This window comes from Talpa europaea (assembly GCF_964194135.1).
Source record: "Talpa europaea genome assembly, chromosome: 7".
NCBI lineage: Eukaryota > Metazoa > Chordata > Mammalia > Eulipotyphla > Talpidae > Talpa > Talpa europaea.
Window position 1 is genome coordinate 21,101,216 of NC_140074.1, and position 21,604 is coordinate 21,122,819.

A 21,604-nucleotide genomic window follows, 5' to 3' on the forward strand; every position below is an offset into this window, starting at 1 on the left:
CAAGAACTGGGGTACAGGCCAGAGGTGTGGGGGATGAGAGGATTCATCAGAGACCAGATACAGAGTGGGGAGAAGAACAGGCAGACTGAAACACACTGCTGAGGAGAGCAGCAGGCAAGCCAGAAGAGGTCTGCTGCGCCATGTGGGTAGCTTCCTGGCCAGCCAGAGGTCGAACTTGTGCTGCAGTGGCTGCTGATAGCTTTATAGGTTGAATGTCTTAACCCCTTGCACTACCAGGGAGGGCCCTGGCCAATATATTTTGAAACATGTTGAAAAAACAAATCGTACAGAGCTAAATATATATAAACCTAGAAAGAGAAGTGATATAATTATTACTTCCAGTTTCTAGTGTCAAACCACAAGAGTAGACAGAAGTTTGCTTGAAGCTGCAAAGTCTTCTAAATATAACTTGCTGTAACAATGTTTAATTATAATTTAGAATCTAAACCATAGCAAGTCAGAGAATAGTGTATAAATAGGAGCCTTTTAAATGAGATTTTATTCTGAAACAAAAGTATTTTACAATATACAAAACATAGCTGAAACAAATCATTAGAGAGGAAGACATTTTAAATTTTGTCTACCTGAAGTGTTGTTTTATAAAATATTGAGTAAATATTAAAGATAATATTTATTTGGTTTGATTATAATGTTTTTGTGAAGATGACTAGGAAAATGAAAAATTAACTGTTGCTTATTCTGTTTTCTTCAGAAATAAAAGAAATATTTTTTAATTTTTTCATTTCTCAATTGTAAATATCATATAAATATTATCACTTTCCTCATTTTTAGTGGTGCAAACATAGTGAATAAAATTTTAAATGTGATCTAAGTATCTTAAATTAGATCTCTTGACTGTAGTTTGCCTTCCCCTCCCCCAGAAAATTCAAGCCACATCAGAAGGAAAATTTAGTTTTTTTTTAAATGCTGGAAGATTAGCCATCACATGATTGAATATTTTCTTTTTTATTTTTCTAATGGAAAATATTTTCACAAAATCTGAAATGCAAATGGTACATAAAAGGGGAGAGGATATAAAAGGAGATTTGAGAAGTTGAATAAATTTATATCAAAATAATGTATATCTATGGTTTAAGAGAATTAAATAGCAATGAAGGTGTGTAACAAAATACGAAAGTCCTTTTTTGCGTATTTCACTGTCTTTCCTTTATCTTGGTAGGAAACAGTTCAACCGTTTCTTTCCTTTTGTATTTAATTTCTAGGGTTATGACAAAAGTTTCCAAATCAGATGCTTTTCTACATAAGAACTTAACCCATTGCTCCATCTTCATTTCCTCCCAATATGACACCATTTTTAAATAGTAGTCTTTATTTATTTAAAAAATAAGCAAAAAAAGATAATTTTTGTCTTGGACAAAACTTTTTAGGTGTTGATCATAGAAGTCTTATTTCTTGTTCCACCAACTATGGACAGTGCCTTGATTCTTAAAACTTGTAAATTCAGGATATCCTAGAGTTTCGTTCATTTCTCTATTCCTGTTTCTATCTTCCTTATTTGTCCTCCAAACATTTACTTTTGCAGTGTCACAGTTGATAACATGTTATACAAATTTTAATTTTCTGTTCTTATCTATAGTAGTAGATAAGAATCAAATTGTAATCAAAATCACTTTACGTGGTTCCTGCTAGTTACAATAGTATTATTATATACATGGATTATTAAACTTATATAATTATGAAGTTCACCTTCATTGTATAGGTAATAGTATAATCTCCATTTTATAGACATGAAAATTTAAGTCACTTAGCAAGTGGTAGATATGAACAGGTTAATTTCTAAAAGCTGAAAACCAGTAGACATAGTTTACAGTTATGATTTGTTAACATGTTTATTCACAACTAAGATGATGTATACTGTTATCTTTCTTGTACAGCCATCTATTATTGTGGCTTTAAAATTGTTGCTTTTCTTTATTGCCTCCTTGTTGTGGCATATCTTTTATATTCCTTTTTTTTTCTAAATGCCTTCAACAGAGGTTCCAGAATCCTCCACTTTTCTTTTACAGCGACCTCCCTGACCCACTCATTTTGGATGTAATCATTTGTTTGATTTGAACATTCTACATTTTCGTAATTTCAAAGTTTATAGTGTGGCATTTTTTCCTATTGATTCATGAAAACATGTAATTATGAGATGAGATGTAGCTTACAGTTTTGTGATACTCTTGGAGACTTGTGATGCCAGCGATATGATAGGAGAGCTTGATTTTCCAATAGCACATAAGCTCTCTGAATGTAACTATTTTATTCCATCAACTTTAAAAAATTTATGTGGTAATAAAAGACTTAAAATTTAAGCCATTTGTAATGAATACAGGAAGAATATCTGATTTCAAAACAAGTTATTTGTCACCTACTAAAAAGTAGTATGTTGTACCCCCTCTACTGGAACTAAATAGAACTTCATTTATATAGTTTGCTTGAGGATGGGCATGTGCAATGTGTTTTTTTTTTTTTCCTTTTTTTCTTTTTTTTTTAAGATTTATTTATTTATGCGTACAAGAACTGGGGTACAGGCCAGAGGTGTGGAGGGTGAGAGGATTCACCAAAGACAGGGTGGGGGAAAAGAACAGGCAGACTGACTGAAATATACTGCTGAGGGAAATAGCGGGCAAGTCAGGAGACGTCTGCGGCACCATGTGATCCTCCCTGGCTGGAGGATCAAACTTGTGCTTCAGTGGCTGCAGATTGCTTCATAGTACAGCAACTTAACCCCTTGTGTCACCAAGAAGGTCTGAACTGTGGTTTTTTAAGTCCTTAAGTTCCTTCCCTGCCTAACCATCCTTTTATTTCCAACTCAGGTTATGTTGGCAAGATTGACAATTGGCTTGAAACCAACTAATCTTCTGAGAGTCCATAGAAGAATAATGGTTGAGAGTATGAGCATTAGAATCAGACATGGGGCTTTAATATCAGTTCTACCTATATATATGTTTTTGGGCACACTGATTTTTGTGTCTCAGCCTCTTCACTTGTGAAATAGAGCTAATAATAGCTACTTGAAAAGATTGTTGAGTTAATAATTATAAAACTGCTACATGACAGTCTGGTCTAGTACATTCAGTGAGTGGTTACCACTGCCACCACCATGCATTGCCATCACCACCACCACCTCCAGCATTTCACAAGTACTTCTTCCTATATGTGACCTTTCTTTCTTTCTTTTTTTTTACCCTCTACCCAATGCGACCTCTCTTCAGTAAGGTGAGCTTACTGAAATGAGTATTGCTTCATGCTAACTTCCTCCTTAAAGTCCTCAAATGGGCCTCTTTTGCTTCCCTGCTATAGCTACTCTTTGTGCCTGTTATTAAGGCCAATCTGTCTTAATAAAGACTTGGCAGAATTCGTAGTCAGGCATGGCTTCAGGGCACTTACTATTCTTGTCTAGATTCTCTTCTTGAATGATCGACATCATCTTTTGATCCTCTTTCATGTTACTTGTTGGTTCATGCTTAACTATTACCATGTTTGATGCACCTTTTATCACTATTTGTGCAAATTCCAGGATTAATATGTTCATCTCTAGGTGTAGTTATTATCTGTATTGGTGTATATTGTACACATGCAGGCAAACTGACTTTCTGTTCACTAAAGGATATGACTTTCTATTCACTAAAATTATCTACTACCTCTTCCAGTTCGGTCTAGAAATGACTTTTGTTATTTTCTCCCTCAAGTAATGGGGATATATTGTATAATTCCCTATAACTTTGTGGTTGAATGTAACCCTTCAAAAATGGTACATTTTTAAAAGTGAAAACACACAAAACCTTCCAATTTTATTTCTTACAATAGACTTTTCCTTATCATACTTATGTGTGTATAAATATCTCATGTTTTTTATACATCGGCAATTTAGATTGTTATTGAATGAAACCCCCCCCCCCATTTCTAATTCTCAAGTGTCATTTCTCTTCCACTTGTGCAATGTTCTTTTAGTCCTATATTCCTTGACTGATAAATATTAAATTTGGGATCTTTCCTATATTTAGCTTTGGTGTTTAATAAGTTTATTTTTGTATTAGTCCTACCATTATTGTTGAAACATTTTCTGCCTCACAATCTTATTGTCTTATAATATTAATTTTTAATAAAACATTTATGTAAAGTTAAATGATGTTATAAAAAGCACATAAAAACCATCAACAGTACATTTTGCTCCACTCCTTCCCTGTGTACACACACACACATAACCATTGTTTACTGTTTGACTGTTCCTTTTTTGTTTACCTATTTTGAAATATTTATACATTGCTAACCTTTCATTAATTTCCTCCAAGGTGATTCATGAGTTTAAATTCAAGAAACTTTAAATCTAATAAAATTTAAATGCAGGAAGCTACATCTCAGTTATTTGAAAAGTAGACAGTAGATTTTTCATTCCTTTTTTTCTTTTTTTCTTTTGCACCCCTTCACTGATTTCCCTCATCCCACCCACCCCAATTCTGGAAATCACCAATCTGTTTTCTGAATAAGTCTCCTTTAAATTAAAATTAACTTAATAATTATCTCATTATAATTTGAACCTTCAGTATGTATTAAGTAATTTTTTTGAAGCATAAATGTTAGTAAAATTAGTTTCTTTTATTTTCTTCATTATACTATATTAGATCTAATATCTAATAATAACTAATACCTTTTATTAGCATATGATCAACCGATGTTATCAATTTAAATATATAAAAAAGAGTATTTTAATGTTTTATGATACTTTTATGGATGACTTTTGTCAATGTTCTGTGGGCACATATACAAATTGTAAGCTTTATTTGACAGAGAAAATTCTATATATAATTATTGAATCAAGTTTGTGGGTTGTTTTAGTCAATTTCACTGCCTGTACTCATTTCATTTTATTTTATCTGCCCATATATGAAAAGATATAGTGATATTAGGGCCTCCCTGGTGGCGCAGCGGTTGAGCGCTGTGTTGTGAAGCTGCCTGCAGCCTCCGCAGCGCTGGTTTGATCCCCGGCTGCTCCCCGGCCACTGGAGGAGGGTCCCACATGGCGCGCAGACCTTTCCTGCCACCCGCTGCTCCCCTCAGCAGTGTACTTCGGTCCTTCTGCCTGCTCTGCTTCCCGCTCTGGCTCTGGTGAATTCTCTCACCCTCCCGCGCTTCTGACTGTACCCAGTGCTTGTATGAATAAATAAAAATAAATCTTTAAAAAAAAAAAGATATAGTGATATTCCATGTCAGTGAAATATTTTCAAGTTTTTTTTTCTTTTGTACATTCAATGCCTTTTGCTTTATGTAATTTAGCTTTTACATTTTTTATGCTGTGTGGTTCTCCTAATATTGAATCACATTGTGTGATTATTAATATTGCATTCATGTTTTTTAGGGGGAGACTTAGTTGATATTTCTATTCTATCCCTTTACTTCAAATCAAATTTTTCGCTCTTAAAATTTGGTTTTAAGTTTCTTACAGTTTTTATATGATCTTTGTCTTTTTTAACCCAGATTTCCTTTTTATGAGTGAGACTTGATTTTATTTTTCTTTAGCTGTTTCTGTGTGTGTGTGTGTTTTATACTATGATGTTTATTGAGGTAACAGTGTTTTGAAAGAGTGTATGTTTTAGAGTTATAGATTCCTCTCTCTATAGAAGTTTTTTTCCTATCACACTACCTCCACTGAATGCCCTCCCTCCTTTGCTGCCCACCCCACTGAGTACCCTCAGTTCTGTAGTCAAATTTCTAGGGTTTGTTTTGATTACTTTTGTCTGTTCCTTTGTTTTGTCAACTGTGTTCCACATGACTGAAATTATCCAGCATTTGTCTCCTTTTTTCACACCATTTCTCTTAGGATAACCCCCTTTTATTCCATTGGTGTTGTTACAAATAGCAAGAGTTTGTCTTATTTAATAGCTAAATATTCTGCCTCTGTGTGTGTGTGTGTGTGTGTGTGTGTCTTCTTAATCCATTCAACTCTGGGCACTTAGGTTGTTTCCATTGCTTGGCTATTTTTAAAAACAGTGCTACAATGAACATAGGAGTGAATATATCCCTGCAAATTAGTGGGGTGGGTTTTTTTTTTGTATTCCTCAAGTGGCTACATAGGTGATGGATTGCTGAATTGTGTGGTAGATCTATTTTTTATGTTTTGAGAAACAGCTATACTATTTTCAAGTCGATACTCATTTCTCAGTTTTCCCTGATCTATGTGGCAGTCCTTCTGTACTTTTCCATTTCATTATTGGCCACCTTCCATTTCAATTGCTCATAATCCCATTTTTTCCTACTTTACATGAAAAATGATACTAACATTTTCCTTCACCTTGACACTCTAATTCTCTCCTCTAATGTTCCTAAATTTCTATGGTGATAATTTAATTTTTAGCTCCAGATTTTTTGTTTGTTAGACTTTTCTGTATCAGAGCATTTACATTTCATATAATTTATTATCCTTTTAGATTTGATTCTGTATAAAAGGAAAGGTATATTATGCTCCTGTTTCCTCTTTCCATAGTCCAACACATAATTTCTGATTCACTTATTGTTTAGTTAAAAGCCCTTGTCAAGTCCTTTCCTTAGCAAGGCAGTAGGCGATGTTCTCTTGAAATACTTAAATTTTGTCAAACATTTGTTTATACTGAACACCTGGGTAAGCTGTTTGGGTTACACTGCTTTTTCTCTCAGCAGTCTAGATGTTATAGTTTTCTCTTCTTGATTCCAGTGTTAGAAATGAGATGTTCCAATATTGATTTGATTCTTGGTGACTTGAATGTTTTTAATTTCAATCCTTAAAATTGAGGAAGTTAGTGTGATATCCTTGAGTATGTGTCTCTTTGTCACTAGTCCTATCTGGAGCTTGGTGTGCCTGTAAGGCCACAATTCAGTCTTTTCTTTATGTCATGGATTTTTTTTTCATATTATTTTAATTATTACCTGCCTTGTATCTCTTCACTTCCTCCTTCCAGAGAGGCTTTTCTGGAATTCTTCCTATGACTAGCATGTTAGTTAGGTTGCATTAATGTGTTCTTCAAGTCTCTTGCCTTTTCCCATTGTGATTTTCATCTTTGTATTTTTGCTTTATGCTTTGAGATTTATTCTACTTGATCCCTCATACTACCAATTAAAGACTGTTTTCTCCTTTAATTCTTCTAATTATTAGCTTAAGGATTTTTTAAAATTTTATTTTTTTTTATTGTGAATAAAGATGTGTTCTAGTTTTCTTTCCTTAAATAGCTAGGCTGTTTTTGATCTCAGTATTTCATCTCTGTCCTTTAGTAGATCTGTTAGGTCTGCTCTCTCCTACACTTAGATCCTTCACTTGTATGTCAGTTGGGGTTTAGTTGAACTATTAGGAGATCTTAGGTTGTTATGATCCTGTAAACAATTAAAGGCCCAGGCATCTCAGCCAGCACTGTACCAACAGGCACATAGTCTGTTTCAGGTGCCTTCCTTCTGGTCTCCCTGCACTCTTCAGCTTTGGGAATAAAAAGGAGTCACCCCCCTATTGAGTGCCTTCTGAGCACCTTTGGGGGCAGGGGTGCTAGTCACCACACTGGTGCAGTTATCTTTGTGCAAAATCCTTCTGGGTTGTGGTTAGAGCTCAGAACAGACCAAACCTGCACCAACTTTCTTTCAAACTGCTTATAATCCTGTGACCACTACACTCTGGAACCCACTAGTTCAAGAGAGGTAAATAATTGAATTTGTTGTTGAAGTGGGAGAAAGTAAATCAAATTCAGAGTTGTTCCTCTCCCTCCCCCCAAGTCCTGAATGTCTACACTTTATTCATAGCTTCAAATGGCATTTCATCCCTCTGTGTGTCATTTGTCATTTGTTTAATGACATTAGAAGAGACTTGTATTTTGAAAGCCTATCTTTGCAATGGTTTCTCACCCTTTTATATGAATAACCTCTTGGACTATGTACTACAGTTTCTAGGAAGTGGGTTTTTAAGATGCACTTTGGACAAATAAACTCTTTTAATAGCGTTTATTGGTTTTGCATAACAATAACTCTTGGGAGACTTTATTTGTCCGTATGCAAATTTCATTGAATAAGATGTGAATGATCTGAAAATCTTGTACAACACAGAAGCCAATTAAAGTAGGACAGAGTCTAAAAATAAAGAGACTAGGTAAAGGGGAAAAATAGGTGTCTGAGAATCAACTTTGAGTTATCATTACTGTTGGGAAGAAGATAAGGTGATCATGTGGAAATTGAAAACCACATACAATCAGAAAACCTTATTCTGGCCAATAGTTATGATCTCTTTTTTTCTTAAGCCATTACTAGAATGCTGACAAGTGGTATTAGAAGAGATTATACATTAAAAGCCCCATTCTGTTCCATAAAACTCAAGCAAGGAAGCATTCAGCAGAACCTGAGTAGATGAAAGCAAATATTGTAGCTTAGATTCACAGGTTGTAAAGTTACTGCAAATATATGTATATTTATGTTTAAACAGTCATTTGCCTTAAATATTTGAGATTTTAATTATGCACACATGCTTGCTTAATATTGATATTCAGTTTGTCCTAATCAGCCTCAGGCAAAGAAAATTTGAATTATACAACATGTGTCTACTTCACATTGAATAGTAATTAGTCTGTACGGCTTAGTGGCACTTAATGTTGAGGTTAATAGTTCTGGAAAGTTTTAAAAAGCCAGTGACTTGATTCCATATATATATATGGAATAGCTAGAGAACCAGTGAAAGCTTTTATTTTGTGTTAAAACACAGAAAAACCTCTGTTTTACATTTTTACAAATCTGAATATGGAGTCAGGCGACGTGCCTTTGAACTTTGCCATTTATTGAAGATCCAGGCAAAGGAAAATGTAACCCTATTTGGTAGAGACTGTTCTCTCACCTTTTTGTTATTTTCTGTCTGGAGCCTTGTTATAGAACTTCTTAACTCTAAGTTATGTTAGTTAAAAGAAAACTGTGATGATAAAAGAGAAGGAATTTCAATGGCTGGGTCACTTGCTTGTAACCTAGATTTGCTGGTTGTGTGAAAAGGTGACAGTAGGTATTAAATACTTAGACCAATACAGGGAGTAAAAAAATGTAAAATTTCTGGAACTTTGTGGTTAACTTCATATCTGTGTAATTAAATGAAGAACTTAAACTTTCCATAACACAAGAATCTGTGTCTTGTGATACTATGGACATTGTGTTAAGAATTTTAGTTTATCTGGGCCTCCCCCGGTGGCGCAGTGGTTGATCCCTGGGCTGCGAGGCAGCCCGCAGCCTCTGCAGCACCGGTTTGATCCCTGGCCACCGGCGAGGGTCCCACATGGTGCGCAGACCTCTCCTGCCGCCCACTGCGCCCCTCAGCAGTGTATTTTGGTCCTTCTGCCTGTTCTTCTCCCCACTCTGGCTCTGGTGAATTCTCTCGCCCTCCCGTGCTTCTGACTGTACCCAGTGCTTGTATAAATAAATAAATCTTAAAAAAAAAAAAAAAGAATTTTAGTTTATCCTGCAAAAGGATTTTAAAAGTAAATCATGAAAATATACCTATGGTAGTAACCCTTAAAAAAAAAAACACAAAAATTATTATATAGTTCTAGAGATCCGAAATGAGTTTTATGGGGCTAAAATCAAAGCATCAGTGGTCTGTGTTCCTTCTGGAGGAAAAATCTGTTTCTATAGAAGAATTTGTGTCTCTGCATTTCCATCGTCCAGAGGCTGCCTACATTCTTTGATTTGTGATCTCTTTCTCCTTCCATGCACCCTGATCCAACCTCTACTTCTCTCATCACTTCTCATCTTCTGGAAGTTGCCTCCCTTTTGAGGTTGCTGGAATGTTACTATTTTTAATGCTTACCATTAGAGAACATGGTGGTAGGTTAAAAGGTACATTCATGAAAATATGTGTAAAATATTCATTAATAAATGTGTTTAGAACTTTAAAAAAAAACATGTATTACTCCAAGTAGGCTAAATATTAAATAGTAATGCTTGGATGTTCTAGAATCATAATTAGAAAATTGACTGTAAATTGCTAAAATTCAGTGAGTCAACAAACCAATTAAAAAAAAAACCCTCAAGGATATTAGATTTCAAAATGTTCTTCCTTAATTTAGTTTGTCCATTATACTTTACTTTAATTATTCATAGTATTGCTTAACATGCCAGGAAATGTCTTGTAATAGAATTTATAAAATAATGTAGTTTCGATAATATGAATACTATATTTAGCTGTCTCCTTTTAAATCTCAGATTAAAATGTTTTGTAAGGACTCATCTAGTTTGATGTATAAAAGCATGTCTATGCTTAGTAACATTTTTCATTTTAGAATTTTGAAACCAAATACTCATTTGAGAAAAGACATGGAATAATTGATGTGTCATATTTTTGTTGTTGAACAAATAAAACCCAAAACAATGTAAAAAGGAAAAAAAGTACATATTCTAACTAGAACAGTTATTTTTCATTTTGGGTATTATTTTCTAATGCTTATCCATATACATGGCCTTTTTTACTTTCCTTTTTTTGCATAGACAAAATAAGTAGATTGTTCACCGTATTGACAAGCATAATCCCTGCTTACTATTTATCCTGTATCATTCTAGTTATTGAGGGTTACAGGAATGGTTTAGGAGTCATTGACCTTAAGAGGGGAAGTTAAAAATGAAAAATAATAAGCCTAAAGATATAAATTCTACTTGAACATTTGGGCATTCATTTCTTCATTTACCTTTGCTTCTAGCAGGGTTTTAGTATTGATGTGGTTTTTGGCATATCCAAGATCTACTTCTGTGTCTTATTCTTACAAATAATGATAAAGTTTCACAAACATGGCTAATAGGTCCTTAGATTTGTTCCTAATAGAAAGGTTATATCTAGGTTTATGTTCTAAGGTGTTTATATGGATAAAATGGAATAAGCAGCTATTAACTCTTCATGATTACACAGCAGTAATTGCTTAAGAGTTTTCAGTTCATTTGATAACTAGGTGATACCTTTGTTCTATTGAAGTTCTTTTTTTCCCTTTGCTAGTGGATGGGTGACATGGTCCTTACCCGATGAAGTTTGGACCGCAAATATTAATGTTTTTATAATAATATATTTTGTATTCATCTATTATTATTTTACATCCTTGTTCATTTTTTTTACACTATAGGATTTCCCCCCTCCTTCAGGTGTGGTCACCATATTTCTTCCATCATCAAAGCACCCAACATCCTCTACCATAGCCCATGTGCTCTATACCACCTTCACCTCCCTCTTCCTCACCCTCCCCTCCTGGATACTTCAGCTCTATGGTCAGCTTTCAAGGGTTGGCTCTAAAGTTTGTCTTTGACTGAACCTGTTTGGTCTCTATATTCCACATATAGGTGAAGCCACCTAGTATTTATCTTCTCTTTCTGGCTTATTCACTTAGGGATATCCCTTCCAGCTCCATCCATATTGCCGCAAATGGTATGAATTTATCTTTTTCTAATCAATGAGTAGTATTCCATTAGTATGTATCTACCACATCTTCTTGATTCACTCATCTGTTCTGGGGCATTTAGGTTATTTCCATTTCTTGGCCATTGTAAATAGCGCTGCAATAAACATGGGGGTGTATGTTTTCTTTCAAATGGTTTTGTGTTCTTTGGGTAGACACCTAGGAGCGGAATAGCTGGGTTGTATGGCAGCTCCATTTTTAGTCTTTTGAGAACCTTCCATACTACTTTCCATTGGGGCGGGACAAGTTTGCATTCCCATGAACAATATAAAAGTGCTTCTTTTCCTCCATACTCTGGTGTTTTTTGTTTTTTAAAAATCTCAATTTGAGAATTATTTTATTTCATTTTTTTTAGTCTTGTGTTTCTTTATACTGGAAAAACCATTTAAAATATAATATCTGGCCTCGCTAGTGACCATGGGCTACTTTCTACCTGTTTCTCAATTTGCTATAGTTGGATGCTTCTGCCCAAATGTAATCTGTGTTTTGAGCTTTCATTGTTTTAGTTCATCCTAGTTCCTGGTTTCCAAAGATCTTTTCATGTTCTCTTTCTAGTTAATTACCTGCTTATCTTCTAGAACATAATTCATGTGTTAATTCTCTATAAATTTCTGAATTCTTCTTCCCATGCTCCCAGCAGAATTAATGACTGTCCTTTCTTTGTTGTCATAGAAGTTTATAGATGGGTCTTACAACAACTGTGAAGCATAGATACGTCATAGTTATTCAGAGCAGGCCATGTGTTACCCATCTTTGGATCTTCTAGTACAAACATCTAGTGAACATTTGTTGAGTTGAAATGTTTAGAACACCATGCTTCTCACGATTAAGAAAGAGGCTCACCCTACTAAATTCTTGATCATAGCAGCCCTCATTCCCTGTTTCTCAGAAACCCCACCTGTTATATCGTGGCCGTTTGTTTCTATGAAAATTAATTTGAGAGCAGGCCAGGAAGCATCATTTGTATACGCTAAATATGTGACTTTGGATTCTTCAATGAGATGTAACTTGGAGAATGTCATGTTTGTGTCGCCTTCTGCAGGACCCCAATAGGAGCATTCATACCAGCAGCAGCAGCAGCAGCAGCAGCAGCAGCAGTTGTAGCAGCAGCAGCAGCAGCAGCAGTAGCAGCAGCAGCAGCAGCAGCAGCAGTAGCAGCAGCAGCAGCAGCAGCAGCAGCAGCAGCAGTAGCAGCAGCAGCAGTACCAGTTTTTCAAAGCCTCACAAATTAATGAAGGAGCACAAGGAAAAACCTTCTAAAGACTCCAGAGAATATAAAAGTGCCTTCAAAGAACCTTCCAGGGATCACAACAAATCTTCCAAAGAATCCTCTAAGAAACCCAAAGAAAACAAACCACTGAAAGAAGAAAAAATAGTTCCTAAGATGGCCTTCAAGGAACCGAAACCCATGTCAAAAGAGCCAAAACCAGACAGTAACTTACTCACTATCACCAGTGGACAGCAAGATAAGAAGGCTCCTAGTAAAAGGCCCCCCATTTCAGATTCTGAAGAACTCTCAGCCAAAAAAAGGAAAAAGAGTAGCTCAGAGGCTTTATTTAAAAGTTTTTCTAGTGCACCACCACTGATACTCACTTGTTCTGCTGACAAAAAACAGATAAAAGATAAATCTCATGTCAAGATGGGGAAGGTCAAAATTGAAAGCGAGACCTCAGAGAAGAAGAAATCAACTTTACCCCCATTTGATGATCTCGTGGATCCCAATGATTCTGACGTGGAGGAGAATGTGTCCTCCAAATCTGATGTGAGTAGTTTCATTGGTTTCCCTCCTTTCCCTTAATTTGTTTCTAGATTATTTCTGACAGCTTCAGAATAAAGAATTGGAGAAATAAATGACTGCTGAACCATAAGATGGTGGTATGAAAGTAGATGTGGCCTAGAAATGAATTTCCTTGGCTAATGGCAAGAAGGAAATGAAATCATTAAGGAATCTGCAGATTTTTGGCTCTGGTTTAAATCATTAAAGGGAAGCTATATTCTGTAGTATAAGAATGGATCATTTGAGTAGGAGCAGAAAAATCTAGATGGTCAATTGAGCTTAGTTACTTGTGACTTTCAATGATTATTGCTTGAAGAGTGTGAGAAGAATGCAATAAAACTTGAATGCATGGGAAAATTAATTTAAAGAGAAAAACTTAAAAAATATTAGAATGCAGCTGTCATGTTGATCTTCTTGGTCAATGGAGTCAAATAATTTGTTTACATAGTTGGAAAGCTGGTGATCATATATTTTAAAGTTTCATTGATGCAATATTGATGTAACAACATGCAATACATATTCAAAACATAAAATTTGATAAATTTATATATCCATTATATGTGTGTGTATCTGTGAAACCAGATAGTAGAAACTTGAAAATTTTTTTTCATTGTTTAGCCACTGATTTGGAAGGAAAGGGTATGTAATCCTCATTTCAAGGTTTTTGTTGATGAGTAGGATTCTTTTTTGTGGGTGCCTAAAAGACCATCTGATTCACTAATGCCCTCCTCAAAAGTTATTTGATATTGAGATTTAAATTTGTTATTACGTATTTCTCTGAGTTGTAAGGGATTTTCAGGTTATTTATTCTAATGTAGCAATGTAAGAAATCTTCACATCTAGTGGCAGAGCTGATAGTAATTCAAAAGATTCTCAATTCTATTTCTGGAGAGTGAACATTATTTACTATGATATTATCACCTTCTCACTTTAACTTTTTCTCCAACTTTGAATTCTTCAGTTACTAATCAGTCCTGAATTGTTCCAATAATCTTCTTCCTTTGGTATTTTGATATTTCTAGACTAGTGAAGGATGGCTGAAAATTGTTCACAATATTTCTCTTTCTGTCCTACATAGTTGCCCCACAAACGTTCTTGGTTTAAGTGAATGACCTTCTAGCAGATTCTCTGGCCTGCATTATTTTGTTCAGGGTAGAAAGCCAGTCAGGATTAGGCATGACGTCAATACCAATCCCTAGTCATTCAGAGGCGCCTACTTCCTTACCCCCCTACTGTCTATAGCTAATCTAACAATTTTAACAGAAAATGATATGGAGAGCAGAGTAGCATATAAATATAGGAAATGGGTAATTTTTTCCAGTGTTTGATAAAGGTTTTCTAGTGATAGTTGGTGAAATGGAGATGAGAGCTAATGGGTTTGTTCCAATATCTCAAATATTTATTTTTCCACCTGTGCTTTTTCCCTCTTCTTTAAATGTAGGTGTTATACAGACCTTTTGGTATGTTTAACTTTTCTTTTAAATCACCTGAGATATTTATTGATGCTGGTGGGGTGTGATTCATCTATCAAGGTTGTTGAGTTTAGTTACTTTTCCTTTCTATATTCTGACATGTTGCCATTCTTCTAGAACAGAGATTTTTCAAATCGTAGGTTGTGGTTCACTGATTAGCCTGAAAATCAATTTAGCATGTCATCACCAGTATTAAAATCATAATACAATGTAATTAGTATGGGTAAGTAATGTTTTGTGAAAATTTTATTTCAGAGGGTGTGTGTATAGCAGATGATTATCAAAACTTTGAAAGACACCGTTCTTGAATATTTGCTGATTTGTGAGGAGACCAAGTGTACTCACATTTTTTTTAATAGATGATATTCATCTTTACATAATTCTTAGTATTTCCTCTTTTTGCTTGCCTCTTGCTCTCTCCCTTTGGATATGGTTTGTAACAGGTGAGAGCTCCCTTATTCACTGATAAGTGTCTAGGTAGGTAGGGCCTCCCTGTTGGTAGAAGGGGTTAAGTCTTAGCACTATGAAGCCATCAGCAGCCTCTGCAGCACAAGTTCAATGCCCAGCCAGGGAGCTACCCACATGGTGCAGCAGACCTCTCCTGTCTCGCCCGCTGCTCCCCTTAGCAGTGTATTTCAGTAGATCTACCTGTTCTGCTCCCCACTTTGTCTCTGGTGAATCCTCTCTCACACACACACCCTGCATCTCTGGCCTACACCCCAGCTCTTGTATGCATAAATAAATAAAATAATTTTAAAAAAGTGCCTAGGTGAATAGTTAGATAGGTCAGTCTATAGGTCAAAATACCACAAGTCTGTGCTCTGGGGTCACACAAGCTCTTTAGTATCCCAGCCTGGTTAGTGATCTTGGGCAAATGAGCTGAGTCTGTATTTTTGTTTCCTTTTTTGTAAAATGGACATCATAATACAAACTACTTCATGGGATTATTGTGAAAATAGCCTGGGTACAGCATTTAGCACACAAATCAAAAAATGTTAGTCATAGTTACCTTACTTGGCTTCTGCAACCTTTATATTATGTGGCTTTGAAAGGTAATTTTTTTTTTGATATTCAAAATTACTGCAGAATTCTAGAGTCATTTTTCTAGAATGGAGGTTATATGCTGTGACGAGGGAAGAAGTCATTGGGAAAGATGTCCTGTTGTTCTGAATTTTGACATGAGGAGGTATATGGCCTTGATATTGATATGTGTCTGTTGCATGATAACTGGAAAAATACAGTACAAAGAATCTAAGTTTTAAATAAAATTAAGAAAATATTTCCCAGGACCTTTTCATTTTTTAGTTAAATGTGATTAAGATGAGAACATACCCAGGACTTTATTGACAGGCACTTGGTAGTTTTGTTGTTGTTGTGGCTACAGTTGTTATTATAAAAAGACATCCTGAGAAATGATTTATCTTTGGGTTACTATTAATAGGCCCTAAAGACTAATTTTTAAACATATTTTACAATTCCTGAACTGTTTCTCATCTTAAAAGGAAGTCTAATATTGTTCCATGAAAGTCCATCAGTAAATTTTCCCTACAGAAAAATTCAAAGGAGAATGGGGTTTTGAAGATCTGTTTCATAGTGAGGAAGCACTTAACAAATACAGAAACATGCTAAAGGTGTGCGTTTGTTATATACTTAATGTTAACATTCAGAGTATTTTTTTTTGTTGAAGAAGGAAGGTAATTCCTATTAAAGTTGTTCAGAGTTGTTGGCCTCAAACAGAGGTAGTTATTCCAAAAACAAAGTTGGTTTATTCAGACACACACAACAGAAGAAATGGCAGAAAATGCATTAAAAAGAAAACTCATGTCAAAATCAACAAGCAACTATAAACCAGAGACACACTATGGGGCGGGGTGGGGGGGCAGGAAGGAGAGAGGAAGGACTAGGGTCAAAATAAGGAGGGGGGGTGCAATTGTATGGGGAATATAACCAAAATAATAATGCATACGTTGTGCAAAAATGAAAATGATATAAGAATTATATAAAATAAAATGTTAATTTAAAAAAACCTTAATAAAAGTTGGATTTTAAAAAAAAAACTCATGTATCCCCCAAATGGAAAGCTAACACCCCCCTAAATAACCTCCAAAGGACAGCCTCCTTCATCCTGCTGGAGGGGGGAAGCAGCAGTATTTCTTGCGGGAGATGCAGGGCTTGGAGGGGCCTGTGGTTTGTGGATCCAGGCAGGCATGGCATTCTAGCCTCCCAAACTCGTTTAAGTTGGGTTCTAAATACCAGTGCTCACTGGGCTCCTCATTTTGCAGCCATAAGCCAGAGACTATTTTTACTAGTGACTGACACTAACTAGTGGTTGAATAGGGTGAGGCTTTGCAGATATCAGTGTCAACCAGACGTTGATTATTGTGCTTTGTTTTACCCATTTAACTTTAATTGACAAGAAAAAAGAATCCAAATCTCTTTCACTGCCACACCTTTAATTCCCTAGCTTTTGTTTTTTGTATCATTCCGTTTCTAAAGAGAAGTCTAATAAATGGATCTTGTTTTGTGAATACCACCAAGTTTGGTTTTCATGGCACAGAAGGAAGAAAAAAAAATGGAAATAACCATTTATAATACGGTTTGGTTATGGCAATAATTTTCATATCATCACCATCCCCTTTTTTTTTGTCTTGTTTTGTAGAGATTTCATGATAAAGGTGAAGCAGTTCCAAGCTTTATTTTCCTTGAAAGTGGGTAGATTGAGGGGGTAAGGTGGGAGGAAATAAGCAGATTACATTTGGCAAAATGTCACATACATACTTCAACCTGAAGTGTGAGAAATGAGATTTTAATCATATCTTTTGATGGCTGTGGCATACCAAAGTGTTTTCTTGGATAAAATCTGCTGGAGAAAGACAAGATCCCATTAAATGGTAGCATTTTCCCAAGGCCAGGTGGTGCTTCAGATACAGGATAAATACTTCAAACCACCTTAGTAGAAGTTTCTTCCAAAAGAAAAAAGGAAGAAGGAGGAAAAAGAAACTTCCCTTCTTTTGTTGTGCCTCATTTCCTCCGCCCCACCCTGTTCCGTGCCCTGCTTAAACTGTCTGGCGCTGGCAGTAAATGTCCCGCTGTTGAGGCATTGGCCTTAGGTTTTTATGTGATGGAAGGTTGTCACAGTCAGAGAAGAAGGTCTTTATTGTGTTTTCAAAGTGGCTTTTTAATGACTTGTAATTCCAGCACATGCAAGAGCTGTAAAATCTCTAAGTACCACGAGTGAGCAGCTGGAGAGACCATTCATTAAAGGGCTGCCCTGGCTCTCCAGGGGGGGCTCTCATTCTGGACTCCTGTTCTCTGTAGTTTATAACTGGAGGTAAAAATACCTGAAGGGTTGCAATTCTTCCTCTGGTGGATTCAGCCCAGTGTGGAACATTAATTGAAACAATTGGAAGAAAGTTAATTTGGGGGGTGCCTGGAGATACATCACCTGAATTTGTTTTCTAATGAATGCTCTGTGTCTGCTTTTGTGTCAGAGGATCAGATGGAGGACGTGCAGTGGAAGCAGTTGGCTGTTCCTGTATTCATCCATCTACTTGACTTTTTCCAAAAATAGATTTGAATTCGTTCAAGGAGAGATTTAAGAAACAAATAAACAACAACGTTAGAGTGTCTTTCTTTTCCTTTTTGGGATATCCTATGAACTCTACGTGTATGCTCAGATTTTAAGTTAAGTAATTCCTTAGAAACCCTCACATGACTGAGGGTCATGGGAAGATGGGGGTCTCTATCATTGCAGTATCTTGTCATCAGTTGTCAAAACTCAGCATTTTTACTTACTAGTACTGAATTGTCTCTCAGTAAGTCCTATCAGTCACCTTCAGGAGACTTAGTGCATTACTTAGTGCATTACTGTTTCTTCCTGTACAATCCGTGATCTTTATATAGTTTGTTGCAGCTGTCATCTTTAGACATAAAGTCATAGATGAGACTCAGCATGGTCTTCTCTTGAATAGCTTAACCATACTACAGAGATGCCTTGTAGGGGCAGCTGAACTCCCCTTGAATGCTTTTATGTGCTACTTACCCCTCTAAGGAGTTGATTTGTTTTAACTCATTTAACCATCAGAACAACTCTATGAACTAGGCACTATTATCCCCATTTTATAGGTGGGGAAACTGAGGCTCAAACTAAGACCCTTGCCCAAAATTTCCATGTTTAAAAGTGCAGGAGTTAAGATTTGATTCTACTTGGTAGGAAGGTTCCTCAAGAGGAGTTTTGGGGTGAAACAAATTTGATTTTCCCATGAATCTTTGTTACAATTGTAGAGCTGTGCTTTATGAAATTGATGTCACTGCTATGCAAACTTTTGGTGTCATGTTCTTTTTTTTTTTTTTAAAGATTTATTTATACAAGAACCAGTGTATAGGCCAGATGTGCAGGAGGGTGAGAGGATTCACCAGAGACAGAGTGGGGAACAGAAGAGGTAGACTGACTGAAATACACTGCTGAGGGGAGCAGTGGGCGAGGCAGGAGAGGTCTGTTGTGCCATGTGGTTATCTCCCTGGTTGGCAGGGATCAAACCCACACTGAAGAGGCTGCAGACAGCTTCACAGTGCTGCGCCCAACCTGCTGCACCCCTGGGGAGGCCCTGGTGTTGTATTCTTGTTCCATTTGTAAATCATATTTCTTTGCCTTTTGGTTTGTACTTTATCAGCAGCCTTTAGGAGATGACAGACAGGTTGTCTTCATGGATGGTTCTGGCATTTAGCCAGAACTGAGGGAGATTGGCGCAATATCTTCTAACTTTTTACACATACTTGCTTTAACTAAAACAGACAACCATGGTTTTGGATTTCACATTATTATACTATCAGCACTAGTTCCTCGCTCTCAGGATTTTTCCCATTTGCTTTTGCATGGGAATTTATGTTTATCAGAGCTGAGCTGTAATATCAAGCTTTCCCAGAAGGTGCCACCAAACAACAAATGGTGTCCTCTGATTTGAAGACTCCTTTTTGAATCATCTCGTTACATTTTGTAATTTCATTTTTATAATATCTCTTAAGTTACTAAAAATGTGAGCTGTGCTTTCTTTGAATTAGAGACAAGATAATGCCATGGTCTAGGTAGAGGATGGCTTTCTTTTGGTGTCTATGTAATTATTTCAACACATTTGAGAAATTGTTCTCAGTGGGTAATAATTTATGACTATAAACTTTCAAGGCAGGGTCAAGGTCCACAAAGAAAAATCACCCCTAAGAGGCTTCTTTAGGTCACTGAAGGTGACGGCACAGTGAGATGTTCTCAGATAAAGTCAAAGATCCTTCTATTAGGCAAGAGAAAATGGAAAAGCATTTACTCAAGTGTTTGGAGACAACAGACTTTAGCCTTTGAATTCTGAAGACACAGAGGATGTAGGGTTATGGGGGTGAGTTGGGCTAGGGACAAATATTCAGAGTCAGTGATGCAGATTAAAGGAAATGGCTTTGCCTTTTTTAGGAAGAAAATGTATGCGTGGGGCTCTCAGATGTTATCTTAAATAAATACATAAGGTGATCACTGGAATGCTCTGGTTTGAGGTCTTAAGTGGTTAGAATCATAATACTGTTTTTTTAAAAATTAAATTGCTAAATTTTGTTTTATTATGTGACTCATTTTTTTTTTTTGAATATGATAAGCCATCATGTCACCTTGACCAATTAAAAACATTTTTGTTTCAACATGTTTGTCTGTAATATTCTTTGGTTACTTTAGTGCTGGTCAGTAACATTTGAAAATATGTTAGCATGGTAGATACTCCTGTACACCCCATTAAGCAGTGCCAAATTAGGATTTAGGCTGAGCTTTGAAGGCAGGCAGGCATGAATTCTTGGAGACAAGGGGTCAGGTGGGCAAGAGAAGGTGTCTTGATTGGAGCAAACGGTTTGACTAAAAAGAACTGATGGCAATTGTAGACAAGCTTGTGTTGTCCATATTGAAAATGAAGAGAGATCTTAAATGAATCCCTACAGGTAGTTTATCAGACTGGTTTGTGAGGAATGCAGGAAGCCTTGTTGAGCTCTACTCCATGTGGGGTGTGTAGTGGACACCATCCCCTGTAGTCTCTTAGTTAATCCGTACAATGTGTCTGAGAGCATTTATTCTCACCTTTCAGTGTCAGAATCTGAATTTGAATCGAAGTCTAACTAGTGCCAAACCCCATGTTTTTTTGGTACCGTGCCACTGAGTAAACCTTGTTGAGAGAGAAATCACATCATATTAAAGCCACTGTGGTACTGATTAAACCTTTTTGAGGAAAAAAATCTAATTATCATCATTAACCTTCCCACAGCTGCTTGCTCTGACTCTCTGGTTGTGGTACCACAATCAGTGACCAGGGAGGGGGGAAAATGAGAAATGAGATGTGGCCACAATTCTCGGATACTTGGCTATGAATAATGGGTATAGGAGACCTGGGCTTGATTTCCAAAGTGCTGATCAACTTAGGCTTCTGATGCCCAGGTAGTGTCTGATTAGAAGCTGAATGGAAGAGAGAATAAAAAAACTGTGGTACCTTAGAGTTTATGTGAGGGCACTTGTTCACCTACATGCTGTCTTCTCAGATTGTTTCTTTCCTGTGCCTGCCAGGGACAGAAACGATGACCAGAGTTCATGGAGGGCTCCCACCCAGTGTATCACATTATCTAAAGGTAGTACTCATGAAGATTGAAGGAAGGAGGTCAGGTTCCTTGCTTGGATATAGCCATCTCTAGTTAATAAATTATTTTCCCAGATCCAGGAGGGGTGGTCTAAGACCAGATGCTAGAAATCGAAAGTCTAGCTCATTAGCTTATTATTTGTAAACTGTAAAATGTGGATTTTAGTGATAATCCCTGCCTCATAAGATTATAGATATGAACTGTCACCGAGGTATTGTTCAAGCAAAAGTATTAATTATGACATAGACAAACCCTTAGCTTTTTGT

At 36.3% G+C, this 21,604-nt stretch overlaps 1 protein-coding gene across 2 annotated transcripts in view; it reads left to right on the plus strand.

Annotated features, from left to right (window-relative positions):
- MLLT3 (MLLT3 super elongation complex subunit) overlaps positions 1-21,604 on the plus strand; it is a gene marked incomplete at both ends in the record, with an annotated part of 284,995 nt that overhangs the window by 205,081 nt on the left and 58,310 nt on the right. Inside the window, one exon of one of the 2 annotated variants that reach the window (XM_084239270.1) lies at positions 12,609-13,194. In XM_084239270.1, coding sequence (XP_084095396.1) covers positions 12,609-13,194 — 586 coding nt within the window. Of the gene's footprint in view, positions 1-12,474; positions 13,195-21,604 lie in introns of both variants that reach the window. The other variant, XM_084239269.1, reaches the window with a different exon arrangement.